This window comes from Aquarana catesbeiana, linkage group LG03 (genome assembly GCF_042186555.1).
Source record: "Aquarana catesbeiana isolate 2022-GZ linkage group LG03, ASM4218655v1, whole genome shotgun sequence".
NCBI classification, from domain to species: domain Eukaryota; kingdom Metazoa; phylum Chordata; class Amphibia; order Anura; family Ranidae; genus Aquarana; species Aquarana catesbeiana.
Window position 1 is genome coordinate 313951399 of NC_133326.1, and position 20729 is coordinate 313972127.

The window sequence follows — 20729 nt, forward strand, 5'->3', positions numbered from 1 at the left end:
CTATATACAGGAGGGGGGGTTAACTATGTACAGGAGGGGTTACTATGTACAGGGGGGATACTATGTACAGGGGGGGGTAACTATGTACAGGGGGGGGGGTAACTATGTACAGGGGGGGGTAACTATGTACAGGGGGGGTAACTATGCACGGGGGGGTACTAGGGGGAGAGGGGAAACTATGTACAGGGGGAGGGGGTAACTATGTACAGGGGGGGTAACTATGGCTCTGCTTGGGACACTGATTTAAGGACTGAGGCTGGGAACACTGGTGTAAAGACTGACTGTGCTGGAGGCACCTGATGCAAGGAGGGACTCTGCTGGGGGCACCTGATGCAAGGAGGGACTCTGCTGGGGTGCACCTGATGCGAGGACGGACTCTGCCGGGGGCACCTGATGCAAGGAGGGACTCTGCCGGGGGCACCTGATACGAGCACAGACTCTGCTGGGGACACCTGATACAAGGACAGACTCTGCTGGGTGCACCTGATGCAAGGACGGACTCTGCTGGGGGCATCTGATGCAAGGACAGACTCTGCTGGGGGCACCTGATGCAAGGAAGGACTCTGCTGGTGGCAGGCGACGTGGCTAGTGACATTATGTGGCTAGTAGCATTATGGTGAGTTGAATGATTTTATTTTATATTACAATGTAATAATAGAAATAATGCGCTTCAATCATCCTGACACCATAACAATCATGGAAGATTGAAGCGCTAACACCAGGTGTTTGGAGTATCTTTATCTGCTGATTGTTAAACTTTCCAGAATACACATATTTCTATTGTTGTGTAGGATCTGGGGCTGCTGTCCCTTCATTCCTCTCTCCCCCTTTCCCTCTCCATCCCTCATTCATCTCAGACTCTAAACACACCCACTTTAAGCCACGCCCATTTAAGCCACGCCCACTATTTCACGTAAACCATGCCCATTTTTCTACACGCGCCGCAGGTTTCTTTTTTATTGCTATGCCACACATACAAATGCATGCCCCGCCCCCTAATTATTATACAGCTCTGCCTACAGCCGAAAAAGTGTCCCACAAATTTTTTTTGCAATGTTGGCAACTATGCTCAATGGACATGGTGCGAATGAGCCCTGAATTACTACCTTCAGAAAATAGAAAGAGGGGTCATTTACTAATCCTTGTGGAGTTCATTATTCTGGGGGGTAATTATACCATTTACCTGTGTTCTTTATTCTATCACATAATCATTTCTTTAGAAAAAAAATCAAATCACATAAGTGATTTTTTGCATTTTTTTTTCACATTATTTTTTATTTATTATTATTTTTTTATTTTTATAGTTGAACTATGGTCTTTTTTTCAACCTGACTATGTAAGTTACATCGAAACTTTATTTTTTAACCAATGAAAGCCCACATCTCTCGCTGTTTCATCTTCTCTTCAAATGATTTCTAGAAATGAAATACTGAGGTGGAGGACCCTTGAAGGCTGAGGGGGGATATAAGTCTGTACATTTTGGACTAGAGCGTATAAGGAGGCTAGAAAAGGAGAACAGTTCCCTGAGAGAGAAGTTTTCTGTTTACAAGATCTATCGTTTAGTAACTAGTCAGCTATCAGCACATGGACCCAGATAAGCAGCCTCTTTGGTCGTTTGTAAGTGCATTTTAGCATACAATAAAGTTGGTTTGCAAGCATGGTTATGTATCTCCTAACACAGTGGGCAAGGATTGGTTGAGGAGAGATCATGTGACTGCAGCGTAGCCGTAACCAGGAAGAGATTGTATGAGGACACAGACTGGCTGTGTGCAGGAGGAGAGGTGCTGGAGGACGTCACTGAGCTCACACGATAGAAGAGAAGGTTGTGAGTACGTGTGGAAAGCACTGTATTCAGAGTGGGGAACAGCAGAGGAGATAGATGATACAGTATTTATTCAAGTAATGCCTGAAACCAAGCAGGTTAAACTAAAGATAGATTTTTTTTCATTGTTTTGTTAGATTTGTATAGTGTGGTGAGGGGTTACATCCACTGTCAGGTTGCTGTGTGCCCCCATTAGGAGTATAATAGTGTAAGCCCAGGCTAAACCTATTCAGTCTTAAACCTGCTCTCACCCCCAGTCCTGTACTAACTACCCCGGGGGACAGCAAGCCATTAAAGGAGTAGTAAACCGCTGGGTGATTTTTTTTTTTTTTTTTTTTTAAATGTTAAATTTATTTTCTCTCTGACCTGAAAGGAAATGTCATAATGTGCTAGTATGCATCTCATACTAGCACACGTGGAACGTACCTGAAAATGAAGCCTGCATGGCACAGGTTTCTAAAGGAACGGTCAAGGTAGCCGTTTCTCCAGGGCGCATGCGCCGATGATGACATCAGCTGCAAATACAGTAAATTTCTCCTGAACGGTGTACATTTAGATCTTTACAGTACATATAGGTAAGAATATAATAAGGCTTCCCTATAGGTAGAAGTCATAGCTGGGAGTTTATCCCCACTTTAACCGCTGGAAACCGACTGTTAGAACTTGAACACATCCCTGCTTTGCATTCCCCCCCCTCCTCTACTGCTCTCATCTTCACTGCAGAGTGGAGAGCAGGAGGCAGCACAGTATTGGATGGAGGGTGGGTGTGGGAGCTGACTCAGTCAACCTTTCAAGTTAACCAGCAGGTTATTGGTTGCTAGGATGCTGAGTGATCCTAGCAACCAATCGCCAGGTTGTTAATATGAAAAGTTAAAGCGGAACTTTACCCTAAAGGTTACAGAGGTATCCAAACAAGGCTACTAACAATGAAGGTGTGCCACTTCCCAAGTAAACATGAAAATAGAGAAATCCCCTAGGGGTGGGACTTTGAAGGCACTACCATGTCAAAAATAGTATAAAAATGTATAAAGTATATATAGACAGAAAAAACACAAAATAAATAAACAAGTACAGATGGATGCATTATGATGTACAAACGTTTGGCAGAGAGAACATGATACAAAATCCTAAACCCAACGACGTTTCAGAGATGAACCGTAGTCTCCTTCATCAGGGTTTTTTTCAAGGACGTACAATGTCTATGAGATTTAAATACATAATGATCAATCAATAGGTCCTAGCAAATGATACATATAAATTAAACGTATGTAACAGTACTTACATCATAATGGCAAAACAGTACATAGACGCATCCAAACAAAATTAAAAAATGAGGAATAAATGAAGCGAGGGGTCCCCCAAAGGCCACATCCACCGGACAACGGTCAGTGTGAAATAAGATGAAAAAATTGGCTTAGTGGAAAGGGGGGGAAAAAAAACAAACAAAAAACAGTAAAAAGCCCCTTCCTCGCATCCAACAGCCCCACTGGGATCCGATTCACAAGCTGACACATGCACTGGGTGTTGTGGAAAATTTTATATTAATGTATTGTCATAAGAGTCTCCCAGTGTCTGTCATCTCGCAGCCCGCTCTAAAGAGCTGACTGGGGCAGACTGACGCTGGTTGAGACCTCTTAGGTAGTGGAAAACTTCCTGGTGTTTGGAGAGAGGTGTTTGCGGAGAGAAGACATGTCCGCCAGCAAAGGGCCCCTGTGCAATGAACAGAACGATCGTCTGGTGGGGATGCGTTCGCTCTGCAAAGACATTATCGGTTTAGCGGTTGTTTCCTCTGGTTGCCCCTGGTATGCCTGATCAACATATTTGGGGTGCCATGACGTACACCTGCAGATAATCTCCCATCCATGAGGAACTCTAGTCATCGTCATTTGGTTGTATGTATTTTGTTGTGGTGTTAAATCCTTATATGGTCAGTCACATCCTGTGTTCATTTCTTGTGAGGTCACAAGCTTTGTAAGAGGTGTTTGGCTGTTGGAAGCCCAACCCTCGAGCTTTGGGACTTCCTATTGATATGCTAATAAAGTGTGTCACTCAAACAGCTGAAGCAGGCTGGCTGGGAGAGCGAGGTTGGAGTGATGTGTGTTGGGTCTATTTGTGAGCAGGAGGCACACACCAGAGGATGAGCTACGGCAGAAAGAAAGACATATGATCAAAAGGTGAGATGCATTTATATCATTAGACGAAATTATTATTATTATGCTTTTGCATGATGCAAAGCAGCTGAGTGTGGTTTGCTCTGAGTCCAGCCTCCCTGGGTGGGCCCCCTGAGCTGTCACTGCGCTGCACCTCCACACAGCGCAGGTGCGAAAAACGCTGCACGCATGCGCCGCACGGACAACACAAAGGGCAGGCCGGACAGCCAACGCCACGCGCACACGCCGCGGAGGGGCACGATGCAGTGGCCTCCCACCGGTGCGGCAAGATGATCTCAACATAGATCACCATAGACAAGGAAAGGGGGATGTCCGCAATAATGTAGCGGATCCTTCATCCTTGAAACCCCCAAAGAGGCTGTCCAGCCGCTCCAGGTGCATGTGTAAAGGATGCAAAATGTGAAAACAAAAATAGTAACTAAATTGAAAAAAGGTAAGGGATACACAGCCTAGGGCAAACCCATTGTCCATTTCGCCAATTTGCCCAATAAAAAATATATAGATCATACCAGGCGAAGGGGGTCGGTCAGGGACCCCATGTCATAATCCTCACATTTCCCGGGCAGGATCAAAAGCAGACAACTGGAGGGGCAGTAAACAGTAATGTTAACGGGGCAGGGAATCTGTTAAAAAGGGGCTACAGGGTACAAACAACAATATATAGTATAGAGATGCAGCACATAATCCATAGACATGATGACACAAGGAGCAAATATAGATGAAGTGTATAAGGGCATGTTGTCACAGGGAGAAAGGATAAGAAAGAATAAAAAGAAAAGAAGCAATAAACTGTAGAATTATGCTATTTCTCCATTCCACCCGAATTGAATCCCTCCAAGAGAGCCCTAAAACAAACTGCATCATTTAGGCCAGGAGGATGAGCGGCCTGCAAAGTATATATCCACCACAGCTCGAGCTGGAGGAGACTCTTGTTCCAGTCCCCCCCTCTTGAGCTGGGGTGGATGTGGTCAAGGATCAAAAACTTGATTCTGGGAAAGATACCTGAATGGACCAGGGTGGTGTGCCTCCCAAGGGGGAGGTCTGGATCACAAGTCTGCATGCTGTGGATGTGACGATAGGCTCTTTTCCAAAAGGGGGTAGACCACCCCAAAGGTTCGGCAGTTTGCAAAATGGTGTGGTTTGAAGGTCTGGCCATTGGGTAGAGTGGCACTTTTGTTGGTGTCCATATATCTGCAGTAGCCACATGCACCGCACATATATGTACCCCTGTATTTGCAGTGAACAACATCCTTATCTCCTCTATATTCACTTTTTACTAGTCTGGAGGCAATTGAGTTGGCTCTTCTAAAGGTAAAAAGAGGGGTCTCTGGTAGTAAACATCTTAGATTGGAATCCATAGTAAGGGTGTGCCAATATTTAGAAACAATTTTTTGGATTTCAGTGTGTTGATTACAGTACTTGGTTATTATACGCAGGGAGCTATCTGACTTTTTTTTGCTGTTGATAGTAAAGAAGATCTTCTCTACTTCGGGAAGTGGCCCGTCCAAAACGTTTTTTTCAAGGATGTTTTGGAGTAACCTCTCAGCAGCAGCCTGTCACGCAATTTCCCTGCCTCTAAGCGGAAGACTTCATCGTTAGTACAATTCCGTCTCACCCTTAAATACTGACTATATGGTATAGATCTAATCAGGGTCTCGGGGTGAAAGCTGGAGGCATGTAAAATATTGTTCCCTGCAGTTGTTTTGCGGTACAAGCTGCTGCTGAGTGTAACATCCTCATTCCTTGACACCTGTACATCTAAAAAAGAGATAGTACTGGTATCCGAGGACATCGTAAATGTCAGGTTAAGTTTGTTGCGATTCATTCTCCCCAAGCATTGGTCCAATAGCTCCAGGGGGCTGTCCCAAATGGTGAAAATATCATCGATGTACCTAAACCGCACTAAAAGGTGGTCTGTGTACATCGACAGGGCCTCATTGTTCTGGAACATGCTCTCCCACTCCCCCAGGTACAGGTTGGCATAGGACGGGGCACAACAGGTCCCCATCGCTACCCCCTGTACCTGGAGGTAGTGGGAGCCGTTAAAAGGTGAAAACGTTATGTTGAAGGATATATTCAAGAATTGACAGAATGAATTTGTTATATCCCCAATCCATGTCACTGCATTGAAAAATAGTATGTCTCACTGCTGCCACCACCTTGTTATGGGGGATGGAGCTGTAGTGCACCTCTACATCTATGGTAACAAGGTAGGCCCCCACAGGAATGATAAGGTTCTCAATGATCCTCAAAAAATGGATGGTATCTTTTTTACATAGGACTGCAGACCGGCCACATATGGTTTGAGATGCTCATCTACAAGTCGACTGGCGTTTTCACTTATAGATCCCCTACCCGATATAATCGGCCTACCTGTGGGGTTGTGTACATCTTTGTGGACCTTAGGTAATGAATAAAAGGTTGGTACCCTGGGAAAAGCTGTTCTGATGTATTCCCATGTAGTTTTATTAATTATGTTACTGGAATAGGTCTGGTCCACTAGCTGGTAGTATTCCAAATTAAATTTATGGACAATGTCAGGGGTTATTTTTCTGTACCAATTCTTGTTTCTTAAAATTTTGGAGCACATGGTGACATACTGTGAGTTGTCCATAAGGACATATTGCCCCCTTTATCCGCAGGTTTAATTGTAATCAAGGAGTTGTCACTCAGAGATTTTAGAGCCGATCTTTCAGCAAAACTAGTATTTGTACATTTTGGGGATTTTACATAGTTTGTCAATGTCACCATTAACCAGCTTTAAAAAGGTGGCGATATTGGGGTTGGAACTGGGGGGTGGAAATAAAGAAGATTTTTTTCTTTATTTTCGATCCCGAAGGGGGATCTTTTATTTGTTCCTGCAATGGCCTCCTGTGACAGGGAGAGTACCTGAGGTAGATCAATACGGTCAATCAAGTCAGTGGTGTCCAACAGAGAGACCAATTGGTTTATTGCCCTGTTTTCACTAGGTGTAAGGTCCGTCCTCCCTCCAAGTTTGTAATACATGCTCTTAAGGATAAGTCTACGTGCAAAGAGTTGGAGGTCTTTTATGAATTCAAATTTGTCAACATTATCGTTGGGGCAAAACCCCAGGCCTTTGTGTAGTATTCGGGCTTCCTCCAAGGAGAGAGTATGAGATGAAAGATTGATAATATTCATAGTGGTGTAAGGATCTACTTTAGAGGATGGGCTATTGGATTGGCCAGAAGGACCATCTAGGTGGGATGGATTGCCTTGGTGCTGATTAAAAGTGCCTCCACAAAAGGGGGAGGGTTAAGTTTCTCGACTCTCTGTATGGTTCTCGATCTAGTCACTGGGCATGTAGCAGAGCTACCCCCATGGGACTGGGAAAGCGGGGGTACAGAAAGACCCGTCGCTGTAGTAGAGACTCTACCTGACTCTGTTGGTGTTCCAGGGGGGCGTTTAAGCGAATTCCCAGTATTTGTCTTAGTCCCTTGTGGTGGGTCACGGCCCCGGTTGGTATGGGGAGTTTTCTTGCTTTTAGTTGATACCTGTGATGAAACAGAAGACAAACTCGAAAATGAGTGTGAAATCGCAGCATAATATTCTTTGTTGTTTTTATATCTTATTATTCTGTTGGTGTTGGCCAGTATTCCACTTATATGCCCTATTATCTTGAAAGGCTAACTTGTCCCTACTGTATTTACCATCTTTTTCTTCCTCGTACATCATGGGACACAGAGCCTCAGTAATTACTGATGGGTTATATAGGGTATCACTAGGTGATTGGACATTGGCACACCCTAAACAGGAAGTTTAACCCCCTATATAATCCCTCCCCTTACAGGGATACCTTAGTGTTTTCGCCAGTGTCTTAGGTGTTGGTCCCGTGTAAAGATGTCCTGTGCTGAGCTCCAAAGGGAATATCCTATATCCTATACTGGGGCAAGCCAGGCGAACCGGATCCATTTCAAAGTGTCCTTTCTAGGCCGAATTGGATGGTACCCAGGCCTCGTGTCCGAAGAAACAAGGTTTTACCTGTAACGCTTCTCTTTTTAGAGAGCTGGACCCCGCGTTTCAGAATTTGGTTTTTCTAGCCTTATTCTTGGCAGAGTGCTTTACAGGCCCAGAACTGCGGATCCCCCTATCCATAGGGGGCCCCAGTCTCTGAAGGTTTTCCAAACGGAGCCCACCATGAGAGGTGAAGATTGGGTCTGTATAGCAGAACCCTGCAGCTGGATAAGGTAAGGGAGATTCCACAGATTTTTTTAGTTCTAGTAGGTTTCTCCTTTAAGTAAATATATGCTATGCCTATTGTGGCCACCGGGGGCTGCCAAGAGCACATACCTTCACATGCTTGATTGTCTCAGTGTTCACGCTGCACAGCTCCTCCAGCCGAGCTTCAGGTAAAATGGGATGGGGGGTTCTTCCTCAGGGATATTCCCCCCCCAAGATTAGGGGGGCCGCGGAGGTCTGAAAGGCGGTAGTATACCGCACTGCCGCCACCGCCGCCATTACTATTGGCAGATCCCATCATCTTCCGGCCTCTCCCCTTCCTCCTCCACCCCAGCCTCCCCTCCACGCTTGTCCCGGAGGGTCGGCTTGCGCAGGAAAGCGCACGTTTTTTGAAAAAAGAAAAAAAAGAAGCGGGGCGGGAGGGGTGGTCAGAGGAGGGGGGCGGAGCGTTAGCGTGACATTCGGCATGCTTAGATGCCCACATCCCCGGCTGCACAGGCTATAAGAAGCACACTCTTTCAGGTGCACTCAGCCTATGGAGGGACACAGAGCTGACGGTCGCATGTTAGGTGGGACACAGGCATTCTCCTAGGCAGCATTTACTTTGAAACATTTGACTGGGCATTGGTAGCAGCGACAGTTGCTGTACTACATCGCTCAGCAGTCAGTGTTTTATTTGTGTGATACTTCCACCTTGTTTGCTTTGCACTATGGATAGAAGAGGTACAAATACCCCAAAAACCAGAGGCTCTAGGGGATTTCCCTCAGGCTCTGAGAACCCCCCCTTCTGCAGCGCCCTCTCCCCCTGAAGGACCTGGGATGGCCGGCCAGGGAGAGCCATCGGGGGTCAGGGGCTGCATCTGCTTCTAGCACTTCAGCCCCTGTATGTATTACGCAGGAGGTTTTTTTCCTCAACCATTAATGGACTAGAGGAAAGATTAATGGCCTTAATCTCATCTTCACTCAGTGGAAGAAAACGCACTAGGTCTTCCTCTGTTACCCAGGACCCTCAGGCAGAGGAACTTTGGGAAAAGGGAGAAGAATCCTTTTCAGAGGATCGGGATGGGACTGATGATTCCTCCTCTGAGGAATCAAGTGGAGAAGGGCCCTCTTCAGCTTCTCAGGATGAGAAGGTGTTAGTGCAAATTCTTGCTGGATTGGTCCGCTCCACATTTAAATTACCCGTATCTGAGTCAGTTAAAGAACCCTCTTCTTCCTTGGGTTCACTGAAGCCTCCTCAAACAATACATGCTTTTCCTGTTCATAATTTACTAGAAAAGCTCATTTATTCTGAGTGGGATCGCCCAGATAAAAAACGTTTTTTTTTCCACCTAAAAAGTTTTCAACACTTTATCCTATGGAAGAAAAGTTTATAAATATGTGGGGGATACCGGCTGTTGATGCCGCCATTTCCTCCGTAAATAAAAGTCTGACTTGTCCTGTAGACAATGCTCAGATGCTCAGGGATCCTGTTGATAAAAAGAATGGAATCCCTGTTGAAGGATATTTTCTCCTTAGCAGGTTCAGTAGCTCAACCTACAGTGGCAGCGATCGGAGTCTGTCAATACTTAAGAGACCATGTTAAGCAGGTCCTCAGAGTTCTACCTGAACAACAGGCCCAGGGGTTGGCTAACCTTCCAGCGGCCTTATGTTTTGCTGTTGACGCTATCGGAGATTCTATCATCCAAACCTCTTGTCTTTCACTTGGGTTGGTGCATATGCGTAGAATCTTATGGTTGAAAAATTGGTCAGCCGAAGCACCATGTAAGAAGCTTCTGGATGGATTTCCATTTCGTGGTGTAAGGCTGTTTGGAGAGGATTTGGACAATTCTATCCAAAAGATCTCTAGTGGGAAAAGCACTCTTACCTGTTAAGAAAAGGAGTAAGCGTCCCTCTTTCAAACGGACTCTTTCCCCAGTGCCAGGGGCATCAGCCTCCAGGCAGTCGCGACGGCCTCCTCTGTCAGGGTCCAGAAATAAATTTCAGCAGAGTCGACCCCAGGGACAAAAGAAGTCCTGGGGGAAGAAGCCTACTAGACAAGACGCTAAAGCCCCTTTATGAAGGGGCGACCCGCTCGCTCGGGTGGGGGGAAGACTGCTACGGTTCTCAAAGCTCTGGCAGGAGGATTTCCAGGACAATTGGGTAATCTCCACGGTAACTCTAGGTTACAAACTGGAGTTCCAAGAATTCCCCTCTCCTCGTTTCCTCAGATCAAATGTCCCCAGAGATCCAGAGAAAAAGCAGTCGCTCCTTCTAGCATTAGAGCTACTATTGTCGCAAAAAGTCATTGTGGTGGTTCCCACAAAAGAACAAGGATTGGGATTTTATTCCAACCTTTTTACGGTTCAAAAACCAAATGGAGATGTCAGACCCATCCTGGATCTAAAGGAACTAAATTGATTCCTAAGGATTCGATCCTTTCGCATGGAATCAATCCGGTCAGTAGTCTCCATTCTACAGGGAGGAGAATTTCTGGCATTAATAGACATCAGAGATGCATATCTGCATGTACCCATTTTTCCTGCTCATCAAAGGTACTTGCGCTTCAAAATAGAAGGATGCCATTTTCAGTTTGTGGCCCTGCCTTTCGGGCTAGCCACTGCTCCTCAAGTGTTTACAAAGATCTTGGCTCCTCCTCTGGCCAGATTAAGGGCTCAGAGTATAGCTGTCATAGCATACCTAGACGACCTGCTCTTGATAGACCGGTCGGTAGCCTGTCTGAGCGGGAACTTGATGACCACAGTCAACTACCTGGAACACCTAGGTTGGATTCTCAACCTAGAAAAGTCTTTCTTAAAACCAGTAAGAAGACTAGAGTATTTGGGCCTGGTCATAGATACAAACCAAGAGAAGGTATTTTTACCTCAGGCAAAGATCAGTGCCTTAAGAGAGCTGATTTAGGTAGTCAGGACCAAAAAGGGTTTCTTCTGTCCGTCTTTGTATGAGGCTGCTGGCAAAGATGGTGGCTTCATTCGAAGCACTTCCCTATACTCGGTTTCATTCAAGACTGCTGCAACACAGTATCCTGTCTGCTTGAAACAAGAAGGTACAGGCATTAGATGTTCCGATGCACCTGTCTCCTACAGTGCGTCAGAGCCTCAGTTGGTGGTTAATACCCGAAAGCCTGCAGAAAGGGAAATTCTTTTTACCGGTTACCTGGACAATGGTGACAAAGGATGCCAGTCTTTCGGGTTGGGGAGCAGTTCTGGAGCAGTCTGCAGTCCAGGGGGAATGATCCGAAATCGAGAGGACCTTACCCATCAACATTCTGGAGATCTGCGCAGCGTGTCTAGCCCTAAGGGCCTGGACTCTCAGGCTACAGGGTTGCCCTGTCAGGATCCAGCCCGACAATGCCACAGCAGTGGCTTATATCAATCATCAGGGAGGCACCAGGAGTCGTGCAGCTCAGAAAGAGGTGAACCAGATTTTAGTCTGGGCAGAAAAGCATGTGCCATGCATATCGGCAGTTTTCATTCCAGGGATAGAGAACTGGCAGGCGGACTATTTGAGTCGCCAGCGGTTATTCCCAGGGGAATGGTCTCTTCACACCGATGTCTTTTGGGCCATATGCCAAAGATGGGGATACCAGATGTAGATCTCTTTGCGTCCAGGATCAACAACAAGGTCGACAAGTTTGTGGCAAGAACAAGAGATCCTCTTGCATACGGGACAGATGTGTTGGTGATTCCGTGGCATCAGTTCTCACTGATCTATGCGTTTCCTCCGATTATGCTACTGCCACGGCTTCTTCTCAGGATTCGTCAGGAAAAGAAGTCGGTACTTCTGGTGGCCCAGAAGAGCTTGGTATGCAGGGATAGTAAGAATGACAGTGGGTTCCCCGTGGACCCTACCGTCACGTCCAGACCTATTATCTCATGGTCCAGTATTCCATCCTGCCTTTACAAACGCTAAATTTGACGGTTTGGCTGTTGAGACCCACGTTCTGAGGAGTCGTGGGCTTTCAGGTCCTGTGATCTCTACTTTAATCAATGCTAGGAAGCCAGCTTCCAGAGTGATTTATCATAGAGTTTGGAGGACTTATGTATCCCGGTGTGAAGCCAGGGGTTGGCATCCCAGAAAATATGTAATTGGTAGAATTTTTGACTTTCTACAAATGGGATTAGAGATGAAGCTGGCCTTGAGTACCATCAATGGCCAGGTCTCGGCCTTATCAGTGTTATTTCAACAACCACTTGCTTCTCATTCCTTGGTCCGAAGCTTTATGCAAGGGGTGACGCGTCTTAATCCTCCAGTTAAAGCGCCCCTAAACCCCTGGGACTTGAGTTTGGTTCTGTCGATTTTACAAAAACAGCCTTGTGAGCCCATACGTCAGATTCCCTTGGTCTTATTGACAAGGAAGTTAATTTTCCTGGTAACCATTTCTTCTGCTAGAAGAGTATCAGAGTTAGCAGCCCTTTCCTGTAAAGAGCCTTATTTGGTCATGCATAAGGATAGAGTGGTATTGCGCCCTCATCCTGGCTTTCTATCAAAGGTGGTTTCAGATTTCCATCTAAACCAAGATATTGTTCTGCCTTCCTTTTTTCCAGATCCCTGTTCTACGGAAGAAAAGTCACTACATTCTTTGGATGTAGTTAGGGCAGTCAAGGCCTATCTGGAAGCAACTGCTCAAGTTCGCAAAACGGATGTTTTGTTCATACTACCAGAAGGTCCCAATAGAGGGCAGGCAGCATCAAAGTCTACCCTTTCAAAGTGGATTCGACAAATGATTATTCAGGCTTACGGTTTGAAACAAAAGATTCCACCTTTTCAAATCAGGGCACACTCCACAAGGGCGATTAGTGCCTCTTGGGCGGTGCATCACGGGGCCTCCATGGTTCAAATCTGCAAGGTCGCAACCTGGTCTTCGGTCCATACATTCACCAAATTTTATCAGGTGGATGTGGGAAGGCATGAGGATATTGCCTTTGGGCGTAGTGTGCTGCAGGCAGCAGTACGAGGTCCTCAGGTCTGATTACACCCTACTTGTGTGGTCCCCTCCCCTCAAATAGCATTGCTCTGGGACGTCCCATCAGTAATTACTGAGGCTCTGTGTCCCGTGATGTACGAGAAAGAAAATAGGATTTTTTATAACAGCTTACCTGTAAAATCCTTTTTCTTTTGATGTACATCACGGGACACAGAGGTCCCGCCCCCTTCTAATACACTTATATTGCTTTGCTACAAAACTGAGGTATCCCTGTAAGGGGAGGGATTAAATAGGGGGTTGAACTTCCTGTTTAGGGTGTGCCAGTGTCCAATCACCTAGTGATACCCTATATATCCCTTCAGTAATTACTGAGGATCTGTGTCCCGTGATGTACATCAAAAGAAAAGGATTTTACAGGTAAGCTGTTATAAAAAATCCTATTTTTAATCAAAATGTTTTTATTGAAACTTTCGAGATGTTTTTGAAGTTTGGTTTCCCTCTCCTCAAACGTTTTGTGAGTCTTGAGGGTTAAGTTGCAGATCAGGTAGGGCCAGGGGTTTGACGCTGTTTGGGAGTTGTCTCTGTGATTGAGAGTCCTGCTGCACTGGTAAGACACAATCTTGATTTACATACCCTTCTTTTATGGTATTCCATCTGCAGAGCCTTTCTCTCTGTTCTCTGTTTTACATTTTTTCTTTTTCTTTTTGGGTGTCCCTTAGTTGCTTGTATTTTTATTATCCCATAGTGTCTACCTGCAGCGTGAGACTCCACAGACCTCCTAACAGCCCCTCCCCCCTTCTCCATCGGTCTGTATACCTTTCATCTTACAAATTTAGGTAGATTCTTATATTATTGTTTGACACAGATGTGTTTGACTTGATACATATTTGCTACCCTTCTGTACACATAGGTTATTATCAATTATCATTTATTTATTTTTTTATTTTTCCCTCTCCCTGCTCTCTTTCCAGATCCTCCCCTTATTTTGGGCCCCAGTGCATGTGTCAGCTCGCCACTGGTCTGTGAATCTGATCCCAGTGGGGCTGTTGGATGCGAGAAAGGGGCTTTTTACTGTTTTTTTCCCCCTTTCATCTACGCCAGTTTTTTCATCTTATTTCACACTGACCCTTGGTGGATGTGGCCTTTGGGGGACTCCTCGCTTCATTTATTCCTCATCTTTTAATTTTGTTTGGATGCGTCTATGTACTGTTTTGCCATTATGATGTAAGTACTGTTACATACGTTTAATTTATATGTATCATTTGCTAGGACCTATTGATTCATCATTATGTATTTAAATCTCATAGACATTGTATGTCCTTGAAAAACCCCCTGATGAAGGAGACTACAGTTCATCTCTGAAACGTCGTTGGGTTTAGGATTTTGTATCATGTTCTCTCTGCCAAACGTTTGTACATCATAATGCATCCATCTGTACTTGTTTATTCTTTATTATGTGTTTTTTCTGTCTATAGTAAACTTTATACATTTTATACAATTTTTGACATGGTAGTGCCTTCAAAGTCCCACCCCTAGGGGATTTCTCTATACCCTAAAGGTTAAGTTCACCTTTTATGCCCTCCTCCCAACCCCCTGCTCATCTGTTTTTGGCACTTTTTTGGAGGGGGGGGCGGGGAGCGAGTACCTAATTTTGACAGGTATCCACTCCCGGTTGGATTGCCACAGTGATCCAACAGATGTTCCCTCTTCTGCAACCTTCTGGGACATGTCCCAGGAGGCTAGCAGGGCCATTCATAAAGCGCAGCATAGTTTGAGTGTGCGCAGTGGGCAGCCAGCTGCCCACAGTAAACAAGCCAGCGCTGGGACCCGAAGAACGCCAAAGAAGTGGTTTAGGTGAGCATGGCGCTGGACCCCTGGACAGGTGAGTTTTTTTTCCTTTATTTAAAAGTCAGCAGCTATAGTATTTGTAGCTGCTGATTATTTTTTTTAATAAGGCTGAAGCCGCTTTAAATCTGTCAGCTTCTGCTCCATCCAGTACTGTGCTTCCTCCTGCTCTCCTGTACATCAGTCATAAGGAAGGTGAGTGCTACCTTTTACAGGTGTGTGGTGTGGGGGGGAGGCAGAAGACACTGCTTTCAGGGAGGGTGGGTGGCTCAACACAATGCAGTGGGGGGCCGGGAGGGGGTGTGGTTAATGTAAAGGGGGCACTACTATAGGGGGGTGCAAAGGACACTACTGTGTGAGAGAGGCAAAGGACACTACAGCAGGGGGGCGGTGGTTATGTGAAGGGAGGCAGAGAAGACTATTGTGGGGGGGTTGGCAAAGACACTACTGCGCGCGTGTGTGCGTGTGTGTGTGTGTGGGGGGGGGGGGGGGGGGGGGGGGGGGTTTGGGGCGCAGAGGACAATGTGGGGTGTGATTATTTTTTTTTTTTTTTTTTATAAAGGGCACTTCCATAATCAACCCAACCTACAAATGTTTGTGAAGGGATACTGTATATGCATGTGGTAAAAGTATATTATGGGCGATTATAAATGCAGAGGAAGAAAGACGGTTAACACGGTTGGAAGGACTTCTAGTACCACAAATACTAAAACACACATTTGCAAGAATGGACACTTGGGACTCTTGTGTTAATTTAGATTGTTTACATTGAATTATGTCTTTTATGAGATTGATATAAGCTTATCATATGGCTAACAATTATAAGGTAGAAGTTACAATATTTTTACTGAAAGGCACACATATATATGTGCCGTGCAGTACAAATACTGTAACTTATATTTATATAATAGAGGGTAAACGAAGTTTTGAACACGTCACCATTTTTCTAGGTAAATATATTTCCAAAGGTGCTATTGACATGAAATTTTTTGCCACATGTTGGTAACAACCCATGCAATCTATAAATAGAAATAAACCAAAACAAATAAGTTCAGAAATGAAGTTATGTGTAATAAAATGGAATGACAGAGGGAAAAAGTATTGAACATGCTAACTGAAATGTATTTAATACTTTGTACAAAATCCTTTGTTGGTAATGACCGCTTCAAGACGCCTCCTGTATGGAGAAACTAGTTGCATGTATTGCTCAGCTGTGATTTTGGCCCATTCTTTCACACCGTCTTCAAATCTTAAAGGTTCCATGTGCCTCTTCTATGAACTCCGATCTTTAGTTCTTTCCATAGATTTTCTATTGGATTCAAGTCAGGTGATTGGCTGGGTTATTCTAAGCAGCTTTATTTTCTTTCCTTGGCTTTGTGTTTGGTATCATTGTTACATAGTTACATAATAGGTGAGGTTGAAAAAACCTGGTGCTTATCTAATAGTTTTTTGAAACTATCGATGCTCCACGCTGAAACCACCACCTTTGGAATGGTATTCCACATCCTTGCCGCTCTTACAGTAAAGAACCCTCTACGTAGTTTAAGGTTAAACCTCTTTTCTTCTAATTTTAATGAGTGGCCACGTGTCTTGTTAAACTCCCTTACACAAAAAAGTTTTACCCTCCTGTGGGGTCACCAGTATGGTATTTGTAAATTGAAATCATATCCCCTTTCAAGTGTCTCTTCTCCAAAGAGAATAAGTTCAGTGCTCGCAACCTTTCTTCATAACTAATATCCTCCAGACCCTTTATTAGCTTTGTTGCCCTTCTTTGTACTCGCTCCATTTCCAGAACATCCTTCCTGAGGACTGGTGCCCAGAACTGGACAGCATACTATAGGTGCGGCCAGACCAGAGTCTTGTAGAGTGAGAGAATTATTGTTCTATCTCTGGAGTTAATCCCCTTTTCTCCCTTTCTCTTTATAGGGACAGCACCTGGAGAGAGCGCAGCTCCACCCACTTTCCCAGGAAACACTGCAGTCAGTTTTCTTTATAGACCGGATGCTTCCACTATTGCCTCAGTTGTAGTGTTTCCTCTGCCATGGTGGAAGCGCTGTAGGGAACCAGGGTTGTGCTACGCTTTCTCCAGGTGGGGAGAGTATGGTGCATACCTGTGGGGTAGTATGTTTGCAGGCCAGCCCAGCATCCCCCCTTATGGGAGGGGAGTGCTGCGGCATCTCCTCCTCTTCATACCCAGCAAGGGTCAGGCTGCTGGGGGTCCCCGCTCTCTATAGACCGGCGGCTGCAGGCTGGAAGGAGGGATGGCATGCTTCACTGTGGTGAGGACAGCGTCTCCTCCGTTTGTAAGCCTCCAAGCCTTTCCGGGTGGCGAGTGCGTAATTTCCGGCCGGGGGCGGGACTTCCGGCGGTGCAATGCGGCTTCCGGTTTCGGCTGCTGGAACGCAGGATGAGGGGGCGGCCTTTTTGCTGGTGTCATTTCCGGTCCTCGCAGTGGCGAGAGGACTGGGAAATTCAAATAAAGAGCAGCTGAACGCCACTGTGACTCAGACAGCATGGAAGAGGAACAAGCGGCGGTGGCAGGAGCAGGAGCCACTCACAGCAGCCTGACCCAGGTAAGCAGGGACAGTGGTCTCTGTACATTATCCATTCGGGTCTTGTATTTTTCCCTCCCTTATTCCAATGGGGGGGAGGAAAGGGAGCCTGCACCCCTCTCCTTGGACCATTTGTACCAAGGAGAGTGTGTTTGTTAGAATGGTGACTCTGTGCGGAGATTCACTAGCAAGCTGCGGTATCAAACACAGAGGCTAAAGGGTTAGCTCCTCTATTTGGCAGCAAGTTATTTTACGTTTTAAGCTGGTTACTGTTTATCTATGTGTACTGTTTAGATATACATTAACAGAGGGTTGGTTTTGGTGTATTTCAGAAAGTTAAAGAAAAGACTAAACATTCCTCCCCTCCTCCTAAAGGAAATGCCCGTCCTGCAAAAATGCACTTAGGTAGTCTTGGACCAAGGTGTTATGCAGGGCCTGTATAGCAGATCTAGTTAAGGAGGAAACTTCCTCAGCCACACCTGCTACTCAACCAGGAGAACTATTAAGCTCCTTCCGGAAAGAACTGGCAGACAAGTTTGAGACATTCTGTTCTTACCTGGATAAGCACCCAGCTGTACAGCCTAAAGGCAGCGCAGTACCCTGTTCTCGTCCATCTGTTTCTGCATCCAGATGGGGCGGTGATTCAGAGGATGAAGAGGGAAGTGTTTCCCCAGGTTTTGAGGAAGAAGAGGATGAAGAAAAAGAGGTTTCTTCACGCTATAGACTATCCTTAGATGAAGTGGATGATCTTTTAAAGACTATCCATACAACATTGAACATCAAGGAGGACAAAGCCCAGTTGACGTTACATGATAAAATGTTCCAAGGCATGGGTGAAGAGAAACGTGGGGTATTTCTAGTACATACGTTTCTATCTGAGACGGTGAAAAGAGAGTGGAAGGACCCAAAAAGGGCTCCTTTCTTTTCTAAATCTCTCAAGCGGAGATTTCCTTTTGAAGAGGATAGCTCTCAAGTGTGGAATAAAAAAACAAAGCTTGATGCAGCGTTTTCTCAAGTATCGAGGAACACAGACCTCGCTTTTGAGGACATGGGTGTTCTAAGGGACACCATGGATAAAAGGGCAAACTCCCTATTAAAGAAAGCATGGGATTCAACCTTAGCCAATTTAAAGCCAGCTATGGGGTCAACGGTGGTAACCAGGAACCTGGCTTGAACAGTTGAAAGCCCATATTGAAGCAGGAACTTCTCGTAAGGACATGTTGGATAATACACTGCCAGTACTACAGAAAGCAGTAGGATACATGGCAGATGCATCCGCTGAATCTATAAAGATGTCGGCAAGATCCTTGGCCCTGTTAAACTCCTCTCGTAGAGCATTATGGGTTAAAACGTGGTCAGGGGATACGGCCTCAAAAGCTAAGCTATGTGATCTACCCTTTGATTGGAATTTAGTTTTCGGTCCTGATCTTGAAGCCGTACTCGATAGAACAGTAGATAAGAAGGCCTTCCCAGTAAAGAAGAAGGTGATCCCTCAGTGCAAGAACAATTTCCGTGCTTTTTGCCAAGCCCAGGTCACAAATGAGACAGGTTTTAAAAAAACCCTGGAGGTCTCAAAGAGGGAGGGGCAAGTCAGGGGTACTGTTTCGCCCCCCCCCCCCCACCCAAAACACAAAAAATCAGTGACAGTCCTCCGACTGTGGGAGGGAGGCTGCAAGCTTTTTTTTCCACAGTGGAAGACAACCATGACCAGTCCGTTCATTCTCAAAATAATATCAGAGGGTTACAGACTGGAGTTCTCTCAGCCCCCACAACTCGGTTTTACATAACCCAGGCTCCCCGAGACCTAGAAAAATCTCTAGCAATGTCATCTATCCTACAGGGACTGATCCAACAAAAAGTGATCTTAACTGTTCCCCCTGAAGAGGAAGGACAGGGGGTGCTATTCGCACGTATTCCTAGTAAGGAAACCATCGGGGAAGTTCAGATTAATTCTGAACCTAAAGGTACTAAACAGATCAATGAGGTACAAGAAGTTCAGGATGGACACAATCTTTTCAGTGAAAAATCTTCTGACCCCAGGCTGCTTTTTGGGGTCAATCTCACATCTTCAGTTCAGAGCCCTTCCTTTCAGGTTGTCCGCCTCACAGAGGATATTCACAAAAATTATAGCAGAGGCCTTACCCCCCCTCAGATTAAAGGGAATATCTATTATACCATCTAGAGAACCTCCTGCTATTTGCCAAAACAGGGAATCTTTTAGAGAAAGATCTGAAGGAGACAAAGAGACACTCGGAAAGTCTTGGCTGTATCATAAACAAAGAAAAATCAAACATGATCCTGTTTCAGACAATAAGATTTCTGGGGTATACCATCAATTCCATACGGGAAAGAATATTTCTCCCAGAGGTGTAAAAAATGCTGTAAAAAAGACCCAAACAAACCTGCCAATTCCTATCAAGGGCAGCCATGTCAGTACTAGGACTCTTCACAGCATCAATACCAGCAGAGCAATGGGCACGTCTCCATGCAAGAGATCTCCAGTAGGCAATTCTGAGGAATTGGTCCTATGGGGAATCTCTCGAGAGGTTGATCAAAATGCCCCCTCAGGTTCAGAGAAAGCTGTGATGGTGGAGGAGACAGTCAAACCTGGACAAAGGCCTACTCTGGTGTTTTCCTGTAGAAAGAAGGTTGACAACAGATGCGAGTTCTTGGGGTTGGGGCACCCATCTGAAAGAACAGATGGCCCAGGGAGCATGGACAAAGAACCAAGAGATCCTCCAATTAGAGGGAATTAAGGGCTATTCTTATAGGACTATGAGCCTTCAAGGATCAAGTCCAAGGTCACCATATTCAGGTGTTGTCCGACAATGCCACAGCAATGGCCTATATAACAAGACAGGGAGGCACGGGAAGCAGAGTGTTACTGTCCTCGGCCCTTCAGATTCTGTCCTGGGCAGAAAGCAACTTGGCATCCCTGACGGCAGTGCACCTAAAGGGAGATCTGAATCTAGCAGCAGATTTTCTGAGCAGGGAAAGGATACTAGAATCAGAATGGAGTCTGAATTCAGAGGTATTCCAGGGGCTAATAGAAAGATGGGGAGCCCTCCAGATCGATCTGTTCGCATCCCAGGCCAACGCAAAGGTGGAGGCTTATTTCTCCCTGAACAGGCGAGATCAAGCGGACGGACTGGATGCGCTGGCACAGCCGTGGACCTTCCGTTTTGTGCTATGCCTTCCCCCCTTTTCAGATGATC

At 45.6% G+C, this 20729-nt stretch overlaps 1 protein-coding gene across 7 annotated transcripts in view; it reads left to right on the forward strand.

The window, feature by feature from the left end:
• Nucleotides 1-1699: 1699 nt before the first annotated feature.
• LOC141132193 (deoxyguanosine kinase, mitochondrial-like) overlaps nt 1700-20729 on the forward strand; it is a 43742-nt gene continuing 24712 nt past the window's right edge. Inside the window, exons 1-2 of one of the 7 annotated variants that reach the window (XM_073620309.1) lie at nt 1713-1825; nt 2196-2397. Coding sequence is in view for 1 of the 7 variants with exons in the window: in XM_073620306.1 (XP_073476407.1) it covers nt 1747-1899 (153 nt within the window). In the remaining 6 variants the exon portion in view is untranslated. Of the gene's footprint in view, nt 1900-2195; nt 2398-20729 lie in introns of all 7 variants that reach the window. The other 6 variants (XM_073620311.1, XM_073620310.1, XM_073620308.1 and 3 more) reach the window with 6 other exon arrangements.